We start from the raw sequence: 19,607 nt of genomic DNA on the forward strand, positions 1-19,607 counted from the left end.
GTCGTTAAGACAATATGTGTTTCACCACAAAGTTCAACCGTCGTTATTATCACCGTCATCAGTGTCGTCATTGTGGTTTTATTTCCCACACACACACAGCCGTAGGGGGAAAGAATCAGAAAGAAACATGAATCAGCTATGTAGCAATGGTAAAATCGAATTTAACGAAAACGTATATCTAGATTAATCCTAATGTATTGCTTTACAGGACATCCGACCTTGAGAGGAAATTATTTGCTTTTTTTCCCGGGCTTCGAGTTGAATTCGTGTACTTCTTGAAAGGGTATTTTTAAAGCTTTTTTCTCTAGGTCAAAGCCACAATTTTCGGTTACAGGTCACGTTCATTTACGGTTCGGACTGTTTGAGTTATTTCCTCTTGACTCTAGCGATATATTTCACGACACGATTAGCAGTGTCCGGCATTAGTGCGAACACCTTTTCTACTTAGGAATAAATTTAGGAATCCGCCGGGAGGATCAGATTATCAAGCAACAAATTTTAATAATCCTCTGATGCCTGACGATTTACAGGAGATTTGAGGCAAGCTTTATTACTGTAACTTCATGGCCGTTCTGTTTACAGTAATCCGTAATCTGCGGGATTTTATTACTTACTGCGTCCACACAGCTTAATTTTTGTGTAAATATGATACTTTAACGGCAAAAGAATCATTCAAAGTCGGGCAATTTGGGCGTTGCAATAAAATGTTCCAATATCTGGCATCTTACTATCGTCGCTTTGTACCTGTAATATTGAGGTAAAGGGTTCGGCACAAAGCTGTAAACATTACCTCTTGTATAATTAAGCCCAAACACAATTTATGTAACCCATTATTCAAAACTTACGATTTCGGATGCTTTGAAAAACATTCACTGTCCGTCCGGAATCAAGTAGGAGTAAAACTTGCGCTAAAGTTAATTCTTCGCAGCGGAAAAGTTTCCGAAATGAGATTTAAATGGCTCTGGCGGGAGCTGGTAACAGACAGCAGGCATCAGCTCCGGAACATTAGGTGTGTTTACTTTGTGGCGGGAAACCCGATTATGTTGTTTTTAATTGAAAATTTTTCTACCAGCCGAGCAAGCAAAAACATAGTTTTGTGCATGCTTCGGCAAACAAATAAAACCCCTACCGAAGCCAGGAGGGCCATTAGAGGCTACCGTACCGTTTCCAGTCTGGCACCGGCACCGGCAGGCCACCTTTCTGCCGACAGGGAACTGTAAAAATCAAATAAAAACCACCATAAGAGGGAGATAATAAAATTTTCATACCCCATCCAGCAGCAGTAGCAAAACTGGAGAGTAAACTGAGCCTTACATCTTGGCGAATACGATGCAATGTTATCTTTTCCTACTGACTGCAGCAACTCTTGTTTTCGTGTAAACAAGGTTGTTCAACAGTCAGATGCATAGTGTGGAAAGTATGGCAATTACAGGCATCAATTTTGTTTGTTAAGCTCTGTTGTTTACTTTGGAGAACCGGAAATTAAATAACGGTGGAAAATTTGACCGTTTTCACGGTTCATTTTGTCTCAGTTTGCGATGAAATGGGGGAAGCTAACGACTCAGCGTTGGAAAAACAGTGCTTGGGGTATGTAATTTCATTAATTTTTGAATTACAACCTAGGATGAATCGCAGTGAGACTGCTTATCAGGAAGAATGATAGAAATAATTTATTTCTGTTGTGCTCTGTTTGGCACAACTGGAAGTCGGTTTCATTTGTCATATCTTCTACAACGAAGTCGCAAATGGACTTTTACGAGTTCCTTATTTTTCAATTTACGTTTCTTAAAGCAAATAAAATCCTCCCCGATCGGACTGTGTTTTGAGCCATGAGCAATATTGTTATTCTAAACTATATTTTTTATACAGGATTGTTTTTGTGTGAGTTTCGTGAGTCAGTTAATCATTCTCGTGGGTGAACCTATACAGTGCGCTGTTTGTTCTATGTATGGTTTCTTGTCACAATTTGTGACATTTTGGTCCTTAATGATAATTTCTACGACTAGGAAAAGGAGAACAACCGTAACTACAAACGAGAAAAGTATGTACTTCAGTGTAGAACGTGCACTAACTACAACATCTTAAAAATGCAACATGCATTTTCACTCACGACTTTTACAAGGCATGCACAAACTAAACATGATAGTGTTGGTGTTTTTCTGTCTACTGAAAAACCTTTGCTAGGTAGGGATACATCCGAAACGCGATTATAGTAAAATGTGCTTGAAGTGCGTTTTTTTCCTGGATCCTATGTTGGACAGGTTTTCCACCATTCGCTAGCATGAGAGAAGCAAATCTGAGCAACGAGTGGAAAGCTATTGAAATATTTACAGCCAGATATAAAAATGGAAAAGAAAAAGCAAACAGGAAAGGGCACATATGTATATGAGTACATAAAGCAAACTACATCCATTGTACAGCAGTTCGTTATTGACGGCGGCTTGGCTTATAGCACAGGAGGCTAAAACTTAGGCCAGCAGCAGTGCCCCAGGTTAAGGGAAAGACATGGAAATTTTTACACCTAGAGTGTAACAGTGAGATCCTGGCTGTTGCCCAAGTACCAAGGGCTCTGGCGCAAGCTCGCTGCTGCTGGTTGCTTCCTTCGACGCCTCAGACTTGTGACCGTTGTTGTTTTATGTCGCTGCTGTTCTCGATGGAGCTTTTCAATAATTGAGGATAGCAGCTTCCGTTGAAGAAACATGAAAATGGTATGAGAACGACCGGTGCGAAAATAATGTTGTGAAAGGTATGAAATTTGGATGTAGTACATTGTACTGAGTTGCCATAGTGGAAGCTGGCTGTAGTCTGATTGCGTTTTTATGGAATTATGGCTGGCAATGGGTGAGAGCGGAAATTAGGAAGATAAAGCTTCAAATTGTTGTAGTAATGAAATTATGATTGCAAATACAGTAATGTTCCGATTTTGTCAGCTCCCGATTTTGTCTACCCCCGATTTTATTAGCTTTTTATCCCGATTTTGTCAGCCTTTATATTTTGTTTAACTTTTGTGCTTTTAAACATGATTTATAAAACTCTTCAGCCTGCTTGAAACTACAGTATTCCCCCCAATAAGGACGCTAATAGGGACCGCGTTAATCGAAACCGTGTTAATGGAATCCACGTAGCATATGGGAATTGACTTAATTGGTTCCAACATGGAATAACTCGAGATCTTGACCGTATAGAACGTTGGTGTCTTCGATAAATTTGTTCAGCAGGTCGAGGGCTTTTCGTTGGATTGTAGTATTTCGGAATTGCCTCACTGCGTGGCGCTAGCGTATATGTAATATTTTTGTATAGGCTGTATCTTGCGCTGCAGACTAGCTAGAAAGTTGCGGTCTTCGGGAAGGTTGCTCAAATGACTACCACCTTCAAGATGGCATGAGAAATAGCACAGAACTGACTCACTACGTGGCGCTAGTGTATACGTAATATGCTTAGACAGGCCATATCTTGCGCTGCAGACTATTTCGAAACTTGCGGTCTTCGGGAAAGTTACTCAAATGACTGCCACCTTCAAGATGGCATGGGAAATAGCGCAGAACTGACTCACTACGTGGCGCTAGTGTATATGTGATATGCTTAGACAGATTGTATCTTGCGCTGCTGACTGTCCAGAAAGTTGCAGTCTTCGGGAAGGTTACTTAAATTAATGCTACCTTCAAGATGGTATAAAAAATAATGCAGAATTGACTCAACGGACGGCGCTAGTGTATTTGTGATTTTTTGGTGTTTGCCATAAAACTCATGATTTTGGTAATGTACAAGAAGTTGCTTTCTTCGGAAAGGTTGTTTAAGTAACAGTGGTTATTTAACTAGTAACTAGGCGAAAAAAAAACCAGATTTTTTTATCACGCAAAAAAAATTGAGATTTTCTGGAATTTTTACTTGAGGTCTAATCGTGAAACCCAAATCTATTCTTGCTTTTCATGTATACGTTAGGGATGGGAATCGAAAGCCAAAATATCGATACCTGGTATCGCAATATATCGGACCAATCCGATACTGAGTAATGAGTATATCGCAATCAGACATTGGCAAAACACCGAACGTTCTGCGCTATTTTTCATTTGGCAGTCATGGCAGTTTGGCAGTGGCAGTCATTTGAGCAACCTTCCCGGAGACCGAAACTTTCTAGATAGTCAGTAGCGCAAGATATAGCCTGTCTAAGCATATCACATATACACTAGCACCACGCAGCGCGTCAGTTCTGCGCTATTTCCCATGCCATCTTGAAGGTGGTAGTCATTTGAACAACTTTCCCGAAGACCGCAACTTTCTAGATAGTCAGCAGCGCAAGATATAGCTTATATAAGAGTATTACATATACGCTAGCGTCACGTAGTGTTTCAATTCTGCGCGATTTTCCATACCATCTTGAAGGTGTCAGTCATTTGAGTAACTTTCCCGAAGACAGCAACTATTTAAATAGTCAGCAGTGCAAAATACAGCCTGTCTTAGCATATCACATATACACTAGCGCCACGTAGTGAGTCAGTTCTGCGCTATTTCCCATGCCATCTTGAAGGTGGTAGTCATTTGAACAACTTTCCCGAAGACCGCTACTTTCTAGATAATCAGCAGCGCAAGATATAGCCTGTAGAAGAGTATTACATATACGCTAGCGCCACGTAGGGTGACAATTCCGCAATAATATAATCCAATGAAAACCCGTTGATGTACTGAATAACTCTGTCAAAGTCACCAACCTTCTATACGGTCAGGATCACGAGTTATTCCATGTTGGAACCAATTAAGTCAATTCCCATATGCTACGTAGACTCCAATAAGGACGTTCGACCGCGTTAATGGAATCACTCGAGACCGTCCTTATTGGAAACGTTCTTATTCGAAACCGCGTTATTCGGGGGACTGCTGTATTCTCATTCTCTGGGGAGAGTTTTTGAATAAAATGATGCCTTCTTGTGAGTAATTCGGGGTCAAAATTTGGGTATTTTTATAGTAAAAGTTCTATAGTTCCTAAACAAGCAAAGGTAGCGGTTTACTACATTCAGCAATGTTACGTATTTTTACTATTTGTACAACTTTTTAAAACAGGAAAAAGTCATACAACAACTACAAAAACAGTTAAAATAGCAAAACTGAGTTTAACGATTTTTCATTTAAGAGAAATAGAATTTTTCTATCTTTGCTGAAGAGATAGAAGGTTACTGTCTTCAGCAAAATTTCTTGTAATAATATGCTGTAAAACTTTGCAGAACACATCAATGTGTTATATTGAAACTGAAGAAAAATAATTTTTTTATTGCGCTTCCAGGGGGATTAATTAAAATTTGAATTCCACTAGACGATAGAACTTGTAATTTTAAGAAACTCTTCCATAGGTTCCATAAACCTAAAACCAAGTTTTCCCGCTCAAAGCTAATGCGCACCGAAAAAGGTTCTGGACTAGTGTGCTGTGCCCGTTTCATTGAGCTTTCGGTTGACCAATTAAGGGTTACAATTTAATTTTAAGTAGAATTCTTCAATATTGCAAGGTCTTGAGTCAAAATTCAACATGGGGCTGACAAAATCGGAACATTACTGTAGTTTGAAAATTTCATATATGAAGCAGCATTCATATTTTCTCTATTGCGCTTATAGGAACAAAACGGCTTACTGTTGAGTGATGACAACTAAAAAAGTTATAAAAACCTGCAAAACTTGTCACGGCAGTGTTTCCAGGCAGTATTTATGAAATATGTATTATTTGGTCGAGCGTTGTCGTGCAGCAAAATCACTTGGGTTGTGTTTTTGTCTGAGAAAAAACACGGTATTTTTATTGAGCCAAAGTTGCCATGTTTATGTTGAAATTTTTGACTTTGGAATTGGATATATAAGACTCATAGAATTAGTTATAATCCACAATATTACTGAAGTAACTATTGTTCTAAAGTTGTTGATTACGATTTATAAGGCAAAAAGAGCGCTCTTTGGATACCAACTATATCCAACTGTATTTCCTTTTAGCTCCATAAACCATAACTATAAGAGATAAAGTAATGTCTAGTTCAGCAGTATTGTAGATTATAATTAACTTTACAGCTGTCCCATACATAACCATTGGAAATTTTGTTTGACTGACACAGTACAGTCAAAAGAGGAAACTTGAACTAAACTGTACGAGCCAACTCTGCGAATATGATTGTGTGCGCGTGATAGTTTGAGTAGCGCTTATCGTAGTTTCATAGTGCGAATGTGTCATTGATCGAAAAAAGTCCGACTGCCCGAATAAAATTGTGTTATGATTATTGTGCGGTTTTATTGATGCTTTGCAATAGTATAAATGTCGTTCAGCATGTTACATTTGAGTGATTTTGCTTTTGGAAGGATAACTGATAAAAATGAATCGAAAAATTTGGAGAAGACAAAATTAAGGCATGCAACTACAGAAATCGTAGCGTATACTTCAATACAGGTATTTTCAAAAATTTCTGAAACGCTTTAGTCACTCAGTATAGTGAGGTTTGGCTTAGACAAGAAAGTTAAATGCACATCAACGGGGCATCAGATTTGAAATAATCTAATTTCAATTTGAAAGGCTTAAATCACTCAAACAACTTTCATGAGAAACTTTGAAAATGGCAGAACAAAGTGATGAATTTATAGATATTGGCAGGGTTCTTAGTGAAATCGGGTACAAAAATTCGGAAAATCTACTTTACACGCACACGTCAGGCTCACAATGTTAGCTCATATTGGCAGTAGAAAGATTGAGAAATGCGCTTCTCGCGGCGATTTAGAGGTTTTAGTTTTCTGCTTAATCGTTTGCTATACTCTCTAAAGCCAAGTGTCCACTATAGAGTTATTTTGGTAGAGTAAAAAGCGTAGAGCGTTGAGACTCTACCAGCTGTGTGTACACTATAAGGCATCTCTACCACTTTACCACTCTACCTAGAGAACCCGTAGAGAAATTTTACGTAGAGCTCTACCACGCACTCTACGGGGTGTATCCACTGGGGAAACTGTAGAGCGTAGAGTTCAACCATGTCAACCTAGCGTTTGGTAGAGCTCTACGCTCTATCTAACTTGCTAGATAGAGCTGTAGAGAACAATTTCGCTTTCGAACCGATTTCGCAACATGACGCCATATTTTTCTGATGCAACTGCTACGAACAAATTGTTTACCTACGTATATACAGCAAAGTGTGCGTAAGATAAATGTCAGAATCAGAAATATAGCACATTCACAGGCCAAAGTGAATATTTTATTTTTAAGTGAAATTATATGAGGTAGCTTTTAATTATCCAGGAAAGTAATTTTACATTATGATAGGCCGCTTTTTGGTAATAATTGACAGGTAGGGTGATTGTAATTTACACAATGATCGCAAAACTACGCAAAACATGACAGGACGGCATGCTTTCGTAGCATGGGCTCTTTTCTCAGTTACCTTACTGGTCGACTGCTGGACTGCTCGATTGCTCATCTGGTCGACTAGGCTGCTCGGCTGGATTGGTCGACTAGACTGCTCGATTTGATTGCTCGACAGGACTGCTCAACTGAACTACTCAACTGAACTGCTCAACTGGAGTGTTGAATTCGACTGCTCGATTGGACTGATCGACTTGACTGCTCGGCTGAACTGGTCGATTGAACTGCTTGACTGGACTATCCAATAATACTGCTCGACTCAACTGCTCGATTTAACTTCTCAACTAGGCTACTCGATTAAACTTCACGACTGGACTACTCGATTCGACTGCTCTATGTTCGACTGAACTGCACCACTGGACAGCTTGATTCAACTGCTGGACTGAACTGGTCGATTAAACTGCTTGGTTGGACTGTTCGGTTCGACTGCTCGATTGGACAGCTCGATTCAACTGCTCGACTGGACTACTCGACTGGACTACTCGACTGGACTACTCGACTGGACCACTCGACTTAACTACTCGACTGAACTACTAGACTCAAATGTTCGACTGAACCCCGATTCAACTGCTCGATTCGACTATTCGAATCGGCTACTCGACTCAATTGCTCGACCCGACTGCTCGATTCAACTTCTCGACTAGATTACTCGATTTAACTGCTCGACTGGACTACTTGACTGAACAGCTTGATTCAACTGGTCGACTCGACTGCTCAACTCATTTGCTTGACTCGACTGCTTGATTCGACTGCTTGACTCGCCTGCTCGACTGGATTGCTCAACGCGATATCAATCGGCTCATTTGAAACAGAAAATCTTGGTACCAGCTTTTCAAAAAGGCTTAACTGCAAAATGTAAACAAACCGAGTGAGGGTGCTTTTCGCTATGCTAATCCAGCAGAAAATAACTCTCACTCGGTTTGTTTACATTTTGTGGTCGTGCTAAAAACCCGCGTAAAATAGACTTCAGTGTATCACGGTTTTTGTAAAAATGAGAACCACCCTACTAGGCATAACCAAACTAACGAAAAACGTATTTAAAATAAATCAGTTATTAAAATTATTAAAAATTAGTTTGACAATTATTGCGAAAATTAGAATTACCCTAACCATCAATTACATCAAAAGAAAGGCCTTTCTAAATGAAAAATTTCTTTTCCGGATACTGAAAGGTCGTTTTCTTCTAATTTCATAGAAGAATATAATTTTCAATTAAATTTCCATTTCCATTTCTATGAAAAATAAAGAAATGTTTGACATTCATCTTATATACACACTTCATATACGCATATATGTATGCGCGATTTGTTTGCGTCGGTTGCATCAACAAAATATGGAGTCATGTTGCGAAATAGTTTCAAAAACGAAATCGTTCTCTACCGAGTTCTCTACAGCTCTATCTAGCAGGTTAGATAAAGCGTAGAGTATATGTAGAGTTCAACCAAACACAAAACGAACGTGTATACACTTTAGAGTTTTTTGTAGTAGAGAACTCTCCCATAGAGCTGCTGTAGAGCTCTACCAGTGAGCTCTACAGGGTGTATACACTACTCTACCTAACTCTACGTGAGATTTTTCTCTAGCTCTACCTGAAAAACTCAGTGGACACTTGGCTTAATGATGCCAAACACTCTGTTCGCTTACAACCAGAGATGCAAACCCAAGCAACAATATGAGTTTTATTGTACTCTTATGGTGGTCTTCAAGACCAATTTTGGTCTTAAATGCCATTATAAGAGCTACTTGGTTTATAAGAGCCCAAATTGCTACTTGGGAATGTTCCGGATGATCGAGATTATTTATCGCTTCTTCTGATATGTTGACAAGCTGATTTATGGGGAAAATGCTGATTTTTCCTGACTTTCATTACAAAAACCTCAAATTAATAGAAACACTAAACAATAAGCCCCACAAAACTTTCTGTTGGTCGACTATTTAATGCGCATACACTGCACAACTACGGGAACTGCTTAAAATTTATTCTGTATTAACTTATGTATTCTGTATTTCTCTATCTCTATCTCTATCTCTATCTCTATCTCTATCTCTATCTCTATCTCTATCTCTATCTCTATCTCTATCTCTATCTCTATCTCTATCTCTATCTCTATCTCTATCTCCATCTCTATCTCTATCTCTATCTCTATCTCTATCTCTATCTCTATCTCTATCTCTATCTCTATCTCTATCTCTATCTCTATCTCTATCTCTATCTCTATCTCTATCTCTATCTCTATCTCTATCTCTATCTCTATCTCTATCTCTATCTCTATCTCTATCTCTATCTCTATCTCTATCTCTATCTCTATCTCTATCTCTATCTCTATCTCTATCTCTATCTCTATCTCTATCTCTATCTCTATCTCTATCTCTATCTCTATCTCTATCTCTATCTCTATCTCTATCTCTATCTCTATCTCTATCTATCTATCTATCTAGTTTTAAATATTTCTAATGAACTATTTCATCAACAAATTTTTCGTAAACTTCGATTTGTATTTTTTTTGTGAGACGTTTACAAAACCGTTAAAAATGTCAGGACATTTTCAAGATACGACGTTTTGAAACTGCATTTTTTCTTGATTTTACATTCTGGTTTATTTTTTATTTATATCTGAGTTCCCTGCTTTCGTTCTGAAATTACCTCAGGAGCTCAAACATACACAAGGGATAAACCAATTGAAAACGTTACTAAAATTACAAAGTTTTCTTCCACCATTTGGTGGATTGGCTAGAGTTTTCCATGATTGCACATTACAAAACTTATGATAATCATGTAGAACACAGCAGGCACCGGGAGTAGGTACATATTCCCTAGTTAAAATATGAATGAATTATTAATTGACCACCCACCCGTTATGGTTACATAGGGGCTTTTTCTTCGGCAGGCATCGGGCAAGGCACTATTTCTGGCTTCCAGCATTGCCTTCGAGAAAACATTACTGAATGGCCCACCAGAGTGCTGCAATGGTACTGTTATCCCTGTCCGCCGGTTCACCATACCTATATATTTTGCATACCGGTCATGGCGATAAGGTTACCACCTACTGTTATTGTACAGTTTGCTGGCATGTGATTTTGTACTTTCGGCGGATTCAAGAAAATTGCTTTATCATTTACATCGGTACACGGAAAAGTTTGTTGCACCAGACGTGAAAACTTTCTAGCTATGGCACCTACCAATTAGAAAAAGATATAGCTAAAAGAGTAGTATAACTATACTAAAGTATTCTATACTATACTAAAATAGTAAATGAACTTTTGCATGTTTCAAAAGGTTTTATCTATAATTGTGTCAAAAATAAAGTGAGTGTTTTTTAGAGTGTAAGACAACCATCTTGGCGATTATTCTGGTCTTGTCTGGTCTGTTTTGTGCTGGGTTTTATAGGCGGTGAAGGGAAGAAAGGAACCGTTACGACAGGGAAACTTATGTAACAATTTCAAACTTATACATTTTTCATTGGGCGCTTTGATTTGAAATTAGATGTGCCATTTCGAGGTGTATTTTCTGCTTCCGAGAATTCTTATTTGAGCCTCAGCAAAGTCTTTCGGTAGGTTTCATTGGTAGGAATACGTTAGATTAGTTTTGGTTACTGATTATTGATTAATAAAAGCAAAATGTATAGTTGCTGCAACATTTATAAAAGTTGATAAATAAATTCTAATATCTTTCAAAATCAAATTTCGAATATCAAACATTCACTCGTGAAAAAAAATCGCGCAATCTAAAAGACCCATCACCAAATAATTCAACGATATTCGGTGAAGAATTCGCCGAAAAATACTTAAAAGGTCCTACCTTGCATGCCGCTCGGCCTCCGCTGTTTGAATATTGACTCGAAAGGAACCTTCAATCGCACGATACGGTACCGTCGATCGCTTGATTCAGTGGTTTCTATATTAAGAGCTGTTCATCATCGATAAAACAGTAATATGTAAAAAAACGAAAACATTATCAGTTGACAATCTTCCTGGAAAGTCCAAAACCAGTCACCATTTTCGCATGCTTGTGTTAAGCCCCCAAAACCATCATGCTATTGTGGTCGTTGTTGTTTTTTGTTGCTGTGGCTGCTTTTGCATAATCTAGCTTCGAAAGGTACATAAGCTCATAGCGTATTCTGGCTACTCAGTGCGACAGTAGTTGACAGGACGAACGGACACACTCGAATTAGCTATCATCCATCAGCCCCGGAAGCTACTTGTCGAAAATTTCTGACATGATGAGAAGATCCAACGATGTTTTATTTTTCGTATTAACATGCAATAAATTTTCGGCAGGGTCATTCCAAGCTAGACGACTGTGGGACCGCGGGACATAAAAAAACATTGATTCCATTTTTCCTTTTCGCTGTCGTGATTTGTGGCGTGATTTGAATTTCTGAAGCGAATCCCATAAATTTAATTGTGCAGTAACGTTTCCATCACCATCTAACAAAGCGAAGAAAAATGTGTCGGCAGCATATCGGATTCCGGTAGGAATTTCAAATAGGCAATTTTGCGCATTCGAATTGAAAAAAGCTCCACTAAAACTCTAAGAGTATAAACTTTGTTGATGGTAATCGTTAAAAAGGTCCATAATAAGATAAATGGGATATATTGCGGTTTAACAAGCCAGTCTGGAATTTTAATTTGAGATATGGTTGTACTTCACGACAGTGACGACAGTGTCGATGGCAGAAGTTATTAACGGCTCAATAAATGCCTCAACTATATGGGCAAACTAAACATATTGCTCACTTTTATTGTTACGTCCGTTCGTTGCGTTGTGATGGCAGCTACAAGGAGCAACGTAGATATTGAAAACGCAACTAGGATGAAAATGAAACCAAATTGACGATATTGGCAGATCAAACGTGTACTGAATAAGCAATGAGAGACTTAGAATGGTGTTGCCGGTATAAATGTGCTTGATTTGTCGGTTGTTGACTGCTCGGTTCGCTGTAGATGGGAAACAGTAGATGATAATCTGACGACAGCAGGATAAGGGTGACTTTTTACTAGTACATGTATGTATGGTAGTTGAGAAGGATCGAGATTCTCAGCATGAAGAGGGACTACAAAGATGAAATCTGAAATGGTTGTCGATGATTGTTGAGAGCAGACAAGCGTGCGTCTTTACTGATGAAGAAGACAACAAAAGCTGTTGTGTGCCATAATATAATTGTATGTCGTCAATGCTGGCACTAGAAACATAGTTGTTATTGGAACAGAAATAATGTATCTTTATTCACTTCTGTTTGTACGTTTGCTGCAATACACATGTTGGAATAGGTTGTAGTTTACAATTCAGCTGTAGATGAGCTTAACACCGAGGGCGATACTTTGGAAACATTTACATTCATATTGTATAACAAACTTGCTATTTATAGCGTAGGATATCATGATCTATCAGTATCTTGTCTAAAATTTTCGTTTTGAGAAGTAAATAATCTTAAATTTTAAATGGAAATGAGCAGTCCATTGACTGTTTTTCACTTTTATCTCTAAGGACCAGTGGCAGATTTTTTCCAGTAGTGTGTTTCCAAAATGCTTGAGTTTTTAACAGAACACTGTCGTAAAATTGTGAACAAGTGGTATGATGAAACCCCAATTGCCACTAAGAAAGTTTGCAAAAATTGAAGGTATATAAGAAATACGTTTCAGTATGGGATGTGACCAAAAAGTTGAACTGGCGAAATCAAATTTTTGTGGTACACAAGAATGCAGAAACAGAAGCGCCCAAAACATATCGCAAAACATGAAGCGTCGTTCAGACCTTGCTGGGAATTCGAAGTACACAATCACGGACGACGAAACATGCGAAATTCGACCGAGAAATGTTCATTTTATGACGTGGACACTTGTTTTTCAATGTTCAATGTTGAATATTAATGAAAAATTATGCGATCTGTTTCAGTGAAATTAAGGTGAAACAGTACTGAATCCCAACATGGCCGGATCGACGGCACCCATATCCTCACATTATTGGCGTCATTTTTCCGGCCATGTTCAGTACCGTTTCACCTTAAATGAATGCTTATTTATGCAACAAAACTGATAAATATAAAAATAATTGCAAATTTCAAGAGCATGGGCCGAACTAGCATGTCGACACGCAGATTAATTTTGCACAAGAAGTGCTCTTAGAATAGAAGTTAGCGTTGCTTTAGCGTTAGCTAAAATCGTAATGTGTTCAAAATTTGCGGTGTTCAAAATCATTTTGAAGTATGGAGAAATTTATTCTGTAGAGAATTTACCGGAAAGCTCAATGCAGGAAGCGACAAATGAATTTGGATTCTGGACGCCCCTCGCACGTCGCCATATGACATAACTTTGTTTACATGTTTATGAAAAATAACTGGCGTAAGTTTCGTCAAATTTCCACCACGTTGCGAAGCAGTACAGAATGGAACTCGAATCAGGTATTAAAATCTTGCACAACCATCTGTAAAATCCAGAGTGATGCAGATCGAAGTTAAACTGCTAAAATGTTAAAATCAACAATGTGTAATGTTCTGAAAGGTTATAAGTAGAACCGTGGTGTGGAAAGGCGGCAAAGAACTTTTAAGAAAATCTATGGAGCTAGGGACCGAAAGCTGAGTGGGAAGACATTGAGGTGCATTGAGCCCAATCCTGGCATCTTCATATGACTAGAAGGTACGAAGCCAACTATCAAACCACGTGGAATATCCTCGCTAGAGAAAGTGTCAGCTCTTACAGCGCCAGTAAACATCTGAAACGGCACTTGAAGCAGAATTTTGTAGCCAAGAAGTGTGTTCGGCGAGAGGTGTGTACGAGCAAGTTTTGATGAAATTCAACGGATGTGGTTTGATATAGAACCTACGTGAAAATGGACCTCAATGAATTGTGTTCGTTGATAAATTTGCAAAGAAGGGCACGATCTAGCAATTATCCGGAGTTTCGACTCATTGAAAAATTTTAGGCAATTGTCAAATAACGACTCCAACAAAGCGGGGGAAACTCAACAGTGCTAAAGAGATGCGTTCAAAGTAGAAGAAATATGTTGATTCAGTTGCATATTCAACTGTGCAGGATATGACGAGTTCTATTAAGAAAAAAGTTCCAGATTTTAACAGAACCAGAGAAATGTAATGACGTAATACTATGAGAGCTGAATAAAATTACTGCAATCTCATCATTTATGGTTTTTTGCGGCACTCCGGTCCTAAATATCGATTTGTTCTATGCGACTAAATTAATTTTTAACCAGACTTTAGAGCGCGAAAGCTGTACGGTACGATGCTTGCTGGGAATACGAAGTGCACAATCATGGACCACGAATACGTGCAATTCAACTATAAATCCTTTTTAGGGCCACAGTATTATGCGGTGCAAGGAAGGCAACTATTAGACTACTCTGTAACAGAAACTATTTAAGTTTTATTACACTCTTATAATGGCTTTTATGACCATAATTGGTCATGTACATGATTCGCAGCCATCCCGCTGTCTTCTGACTAGATATAGCGTCTTGCCAATACACGAAATAGACCGTAGAGTGGAATACCTCTAAGGATTACAACAATATTCGTTCTAAAGGACATGAATCCTCCTAATTGCCCACAAATTAGACTAATTGAAGAATTTTGGTCATTGCCCAGCTAGCATTTTCATATGTATAAAAAGGTAAAAATCAGCATTACGTACAGATATACATGCTAAATAAATCGTATTTCATGCGCAAAATTGGCATATCCGTACTATTTTGGAGGCGATATACGTGATTACGAATAATTTTGAGCGTTACGACTATATAAGTATTTATATACGATAATATTCGATTAAGCGCGAGTCGCTCCGTGCTATTCTACGATTTTGTGCTGAAAATCGTATGTATGTCAGTCATTATCATTATATACGACAGAAAATCAACTTGATCCCGCTTTATCCAGCTTTAGTTACGATTTCGAGTTTGTTAGGAGATATTTACGATAGTTTTCGTACATTGATATACGAGTTAGTGCTAGCTGGGTGACGAATTCACGTCTTAGGCAACATGTCTCTCCAGCGGAAACCACTCAACAATTTGAAAAGCCCTGGAAAAAGTGCTAAAACTTGTCACTAAGAAATCTGTGCTGCACCTCATGAAGAACATTCACATGAAGGTACTCTAGCTTGCTCTTGAGTACCATCCAGAGTACCATACTAGACTACAATTGATAGCAGAACTTTTAAAATTTTTGTTTTATTTTTACTGAAAACTGGTTGCGTCCATACTTTCTGGGACAGTTTTTGCGATGATGAACAAGTGATTATTATTATAAATTTTGTTGTTGAATGGCTTCTTTGTAATAACTTAAGAGCTAATGAAGAAAGTAAAAGTTGTTGATATGCGAACTATGCAATGATATCTAAACTCTTCTAGTCGTCTTTCTCCGTAAATTTATTTTAACGAATTGTAACGGGTGACAACTAAAATTTTGGAATTTTTTTAAGGCCCCTATACTCAACAACAAACGAGCTCAGAGAGAAATGAGAGTATGTATGTGTTAGCTCTCTATCTCCTCTTTTTGTCAATATTTTTTGTTTTATTTATGCTTGCCCAGTTTTGCTTAAAATGGCGTCGAAACAAGAAGCATTTCTGGAGTGCGTTGTACACTTCTACGAACTGCCACAGAAATCTCGGGAAAAAGTATACGGTACAACATTTAAAAGCGAATATGTTGCGGCTTCGACTGTTTACCATATCCTAAAATCGCCAACAACTATTCGCAAGCAAGGTAGTGGAAGACCAGCCAAAATTATGGACGCAGAAGGACATCGTTCTCTCTCTCGTTCCTTCAACAACAAGCCCTCTGGTTTGGCTATCAATTAAGATGTACCAGACGAATCTTTGAAGAAAATTTTGATCCCGTTTCTATAAAAACATCATGCAGATGGACAATACGTGTTTTGGCCGGATAGAGTATCATCGCATTACGCTAAAAAAAAACTCAATCGCTCCTGAATACCTATTCGATCCCATTTGTACGCAAAAACCGCGACCCGAAAAATCTGTCTCAGTACGCCCAATCGAAGATTTCTTCGGGATTTTGAGATCCTTGGTGTACAAAAATAACTGGAGAGCCACGAATTGCAAACAGTTGATTTGTAGAATCAAGAGATGCATTCGCAAAGTTGACATAACGGCCGTACAACGCTCCTTTTCGGACATCAAACGGAGGCTTCGCCGAACAGCCGATTAAGGACCGTTTTCAAATGTACACTAATTTTTTTTCAACAATGGACAATGTATCTTTAATTTCGGTAAATCAGATCTTCTTCATGTATCTTTGTCTTTTTTGACAGCCTGAGAAAAAAATTCCAACATTTTAGTTGTCACCCGTTATGTAGAAATTTCTTCCACTAAACAGTACAATTTTAGTAAATTAATTATTTTATGGGTTTTTGGAAGTTTTTTGGTTTAAGAGACTTTATTAACAACCGCCGCCATATTTTATTAGGAATGCAACAAATAGTGTATAATTAGCATTCAATTATCGAACCAATCCTGTACGGTTTTGGCTGCTGGCAAATAATTGGAATGCGATTTGTCTATATTTACCCACCTCTATATGAGTAGCTAACATTAATTTGGCTGGACTATTAATCGTTGGGTAGACGCCAATCTCTGAATTAATTGCAAAACGTCTACAACATACGTCTACGCAGCTGGAGGTACAGTAGACTCTCGGAAAAGTTAACTCTCTGAAAAGTCAATTGTTCAGAAAAGTTAAGCGAATATTAGCTCTCATGTAACGCTCTAAAAAGTTAATTTTTGGCTTAACTTTTCTGAGAGTTTAAATTTATTGGTTGTCCAAAGCGTTCATTCACACACGTGGGTTTTCCTTCTATCTTTATTTCTCATTTTTCGGTTTATTATCGCCTTTTGACAACTTCATACAGAGTATCATCATAGCTGGGATTAAATTAAACTCTTGTACCGGACAGTTGTAGTAATAGTTCAATACGGGCACATAGTTGCTTCAGGATTTTTGATAACAAACTAGAAAAGCGCAAACTCGGATTGAATTTTAAATGCAAAAGAAGCAACAGTAGGAAACAAAAATTAAACGCGAACCGCGAACATTGTCAAAACCGAATGCCAAATTGTGAAAAATCAAAAGTTACCTAGAATAACCGACTATTTTAAATTTACTGAATGGAACTAAGTATCATTTCATAAGGATCTTGCCACATATTTCTTTACATTACAATTTCCAGATTCCTAAAAATGTGTATCCTGTATCCGAGAATATATTTTTCGCTTTTGTATTTATCATTTTCGATGACTTTTAGGACTACTCAGAAAAGTTAATATCTCGGAAAAGTTAATCGACCCATTCCCCAATCGATTAACTTTTCCGAGAGTCTACTGTATATTTATTGTGTTGTGGACAGACGGAGACGATTTATTAATTAGATTCATATACATATACAATTGAAACACCGCGTCATAATTGCCGATTAACTTTGCTAATAAGCTGTATGACTGTCGAATATTACCTGGACAGTACTTTCTATTTCTCCTGTACAGTTGCACTGTGGTCCTAAATGGCAAAAAGTGTAACTTTTTTCCAGGGTATCCCACATCAAATTGCATCACGGAAAAAAACGCTGTAGAAAATTACCCATTGGGTATTTTCTCTTGGAAATTTGGGTAGAAGTCGTTTAGGGTGTATTGTTTACACTGTATTTTTATCGCTGTTTGTTTTACGAAAATTAGAAAAAATGACGTCACACGAAAAGCAACGTCGCGAATTGATTTTGCGCAAGCACCTGAAGCATCTTCAAGTTTCAACTTTCTCATCGGAAAACAACTCGGAATCGTGCAGTCAACGCTGAGTCTTCTGGCCGGCTTCTAGCTTCGTGCCACTATTCAAAGGATGTCCTGGAGTGGTACAAGGCCAACTGGCTGGGCTATTCTGAAGCAGGTACTACGGAAGCATCCCAAGAAGGTCAAATATGAGGAAGACATGAATAACAAGTGAGTTTCCGTACAGAAGAAGTTCCGTACAGAAGAAGGTGCAACCAGAAGTTGTACAAAACCTTATTAGTGGAGTTAAGCGTAAGGGGCGAGCATACGGTTATGGTATTAAAGTTGAATGAAAAAATATGCCAAAAGCTTACTAATGGGCTATATTTTATTGTCGGAAAGTTTGAGAACGATCGGTCAACTAGGTAATTTTCTATAGCGCTTTTCCGTGATACAATTTGATATGGGATACCCATTACTCGAAAAAAATGAGACATATTGATTAGTTTGTAACTTTTAGCGGGTGGGTAAAACTTAAAGAGCTTTTGTATGAAACTAGCTAAGAGTGTAATATTTTAATATTTATTTCAAAATGGAATCGGAGTAAGAATATGTCCGCCAGAAAAGCATGTGCACCGGGGAAAATCCGACTGCGTTTCACAGATGGATCGGGAAACACTTGGAACTTCATCTTTCGAGGGTGTCCCGTATGGTCAAGTCATTCAAGGAGATAAAAACGACTCGGTGGCGGTCAAGCAACAGCAGAAAACCAAAGAAGACAGCTGACTTGGTGAAAGTCAGGAAGGTATCGAGTCTATTCGAGTGTCGACCAGAACTTTCGACTCGCGATGCTGCAAAGAAGGCGAATGTTTCCGTCTGATTTTTCCAAAAAACGATGAAACGTGCCAGCTTCCACATCTTCAAGGTTCGGAAGGCACCGAACTGGAATGACAAACAAAACATGACGGCCAAAATCTGCACCATGAAGTTGTTCCGAGAACAGCGGAAGAAACTTAGGTGCGTTGTGCTGGACGTCGAGACTTACATCAAGGCACAACACAAAGGCATAGAGGACACGAAATAGTTACCGGGGTCGGAGTTTTATATTCTCAAATCACGATTGGCTGTTCCAGAGGAAGTAAGAAAGAATAAGGTAGATAAATTTGCCAAAAGGTTCGTGGTTTGGCAGGTCATCTGGGGTTGGAAAAAGATAACAAGATTGAAAAGGTACGATTATAAGTAAAATACCCAAGGAGTTCGAGAACAAGCTGGCAGATTCAAGAGACCAATGCAGTGGAAAGCTAATAATAATGTTGCAGTTTATTCTCCAAAAGTGGCAAGAAAGTCCGATAAGAAATAAAATTATTTTCAGGGATCCTTAATTGTGGTCGTGATGGTATTAAAGTTGGAAGAAAATCCGGTTTAAAGCGAATTTTTGGCGGCCATTCTGTCTCTAATTTTTTTTAATTTTTAGGGTTCAGGAAAGTGTTATTGTTC

At 38.3% G+C, this 19,607-nt stretch overlaps 1 protein-coding gene across 4 annotated transcripts in view; it reads right to left on the bottom strand.

Moving 5' to 3' along the window:
• The window catches only part of LOC128738130 (potassium voltage-gated channel subfamily KQT member 1), a 371,495-nt gene that overhangs the window by 60,239 nt on the left and 291,649 nt on the right, over nt 1-19,607 (bottom strand). For 2 of the 4 annotated variants that reach the window (XM_053833003.1, XM_053833002.1), the window contains exon 10: nt 11,175-11,282. The exons of the other annotated variants lie outside the window; for them this stretch is intronic. In XM_053833003.1, the coding sequence (XP_053688978.1) occupies nt 11,175-11,282 (108 nt within the window). The remainder of the gene's footprint in view (nt 1-11,174; nt 11,283-19,607) is intronic. 4 annotated transcript variants of the gene reach the window in all.

The sequence above is a fragment of the Sabethes cyaneus genome, chromosome 2 (assembly GCF_943734655.1).
Source record: "Sabethes cyaneus chromosome 2, idSabCyanKW18_F2, whole genome shotgun sequence".
Taxonomy (NCBI): Eukaryota; Metazoa; Arthropoda; class Insecta; order Diptera; family Culicidae; genus Sabethes; species Sabethes cyaneus.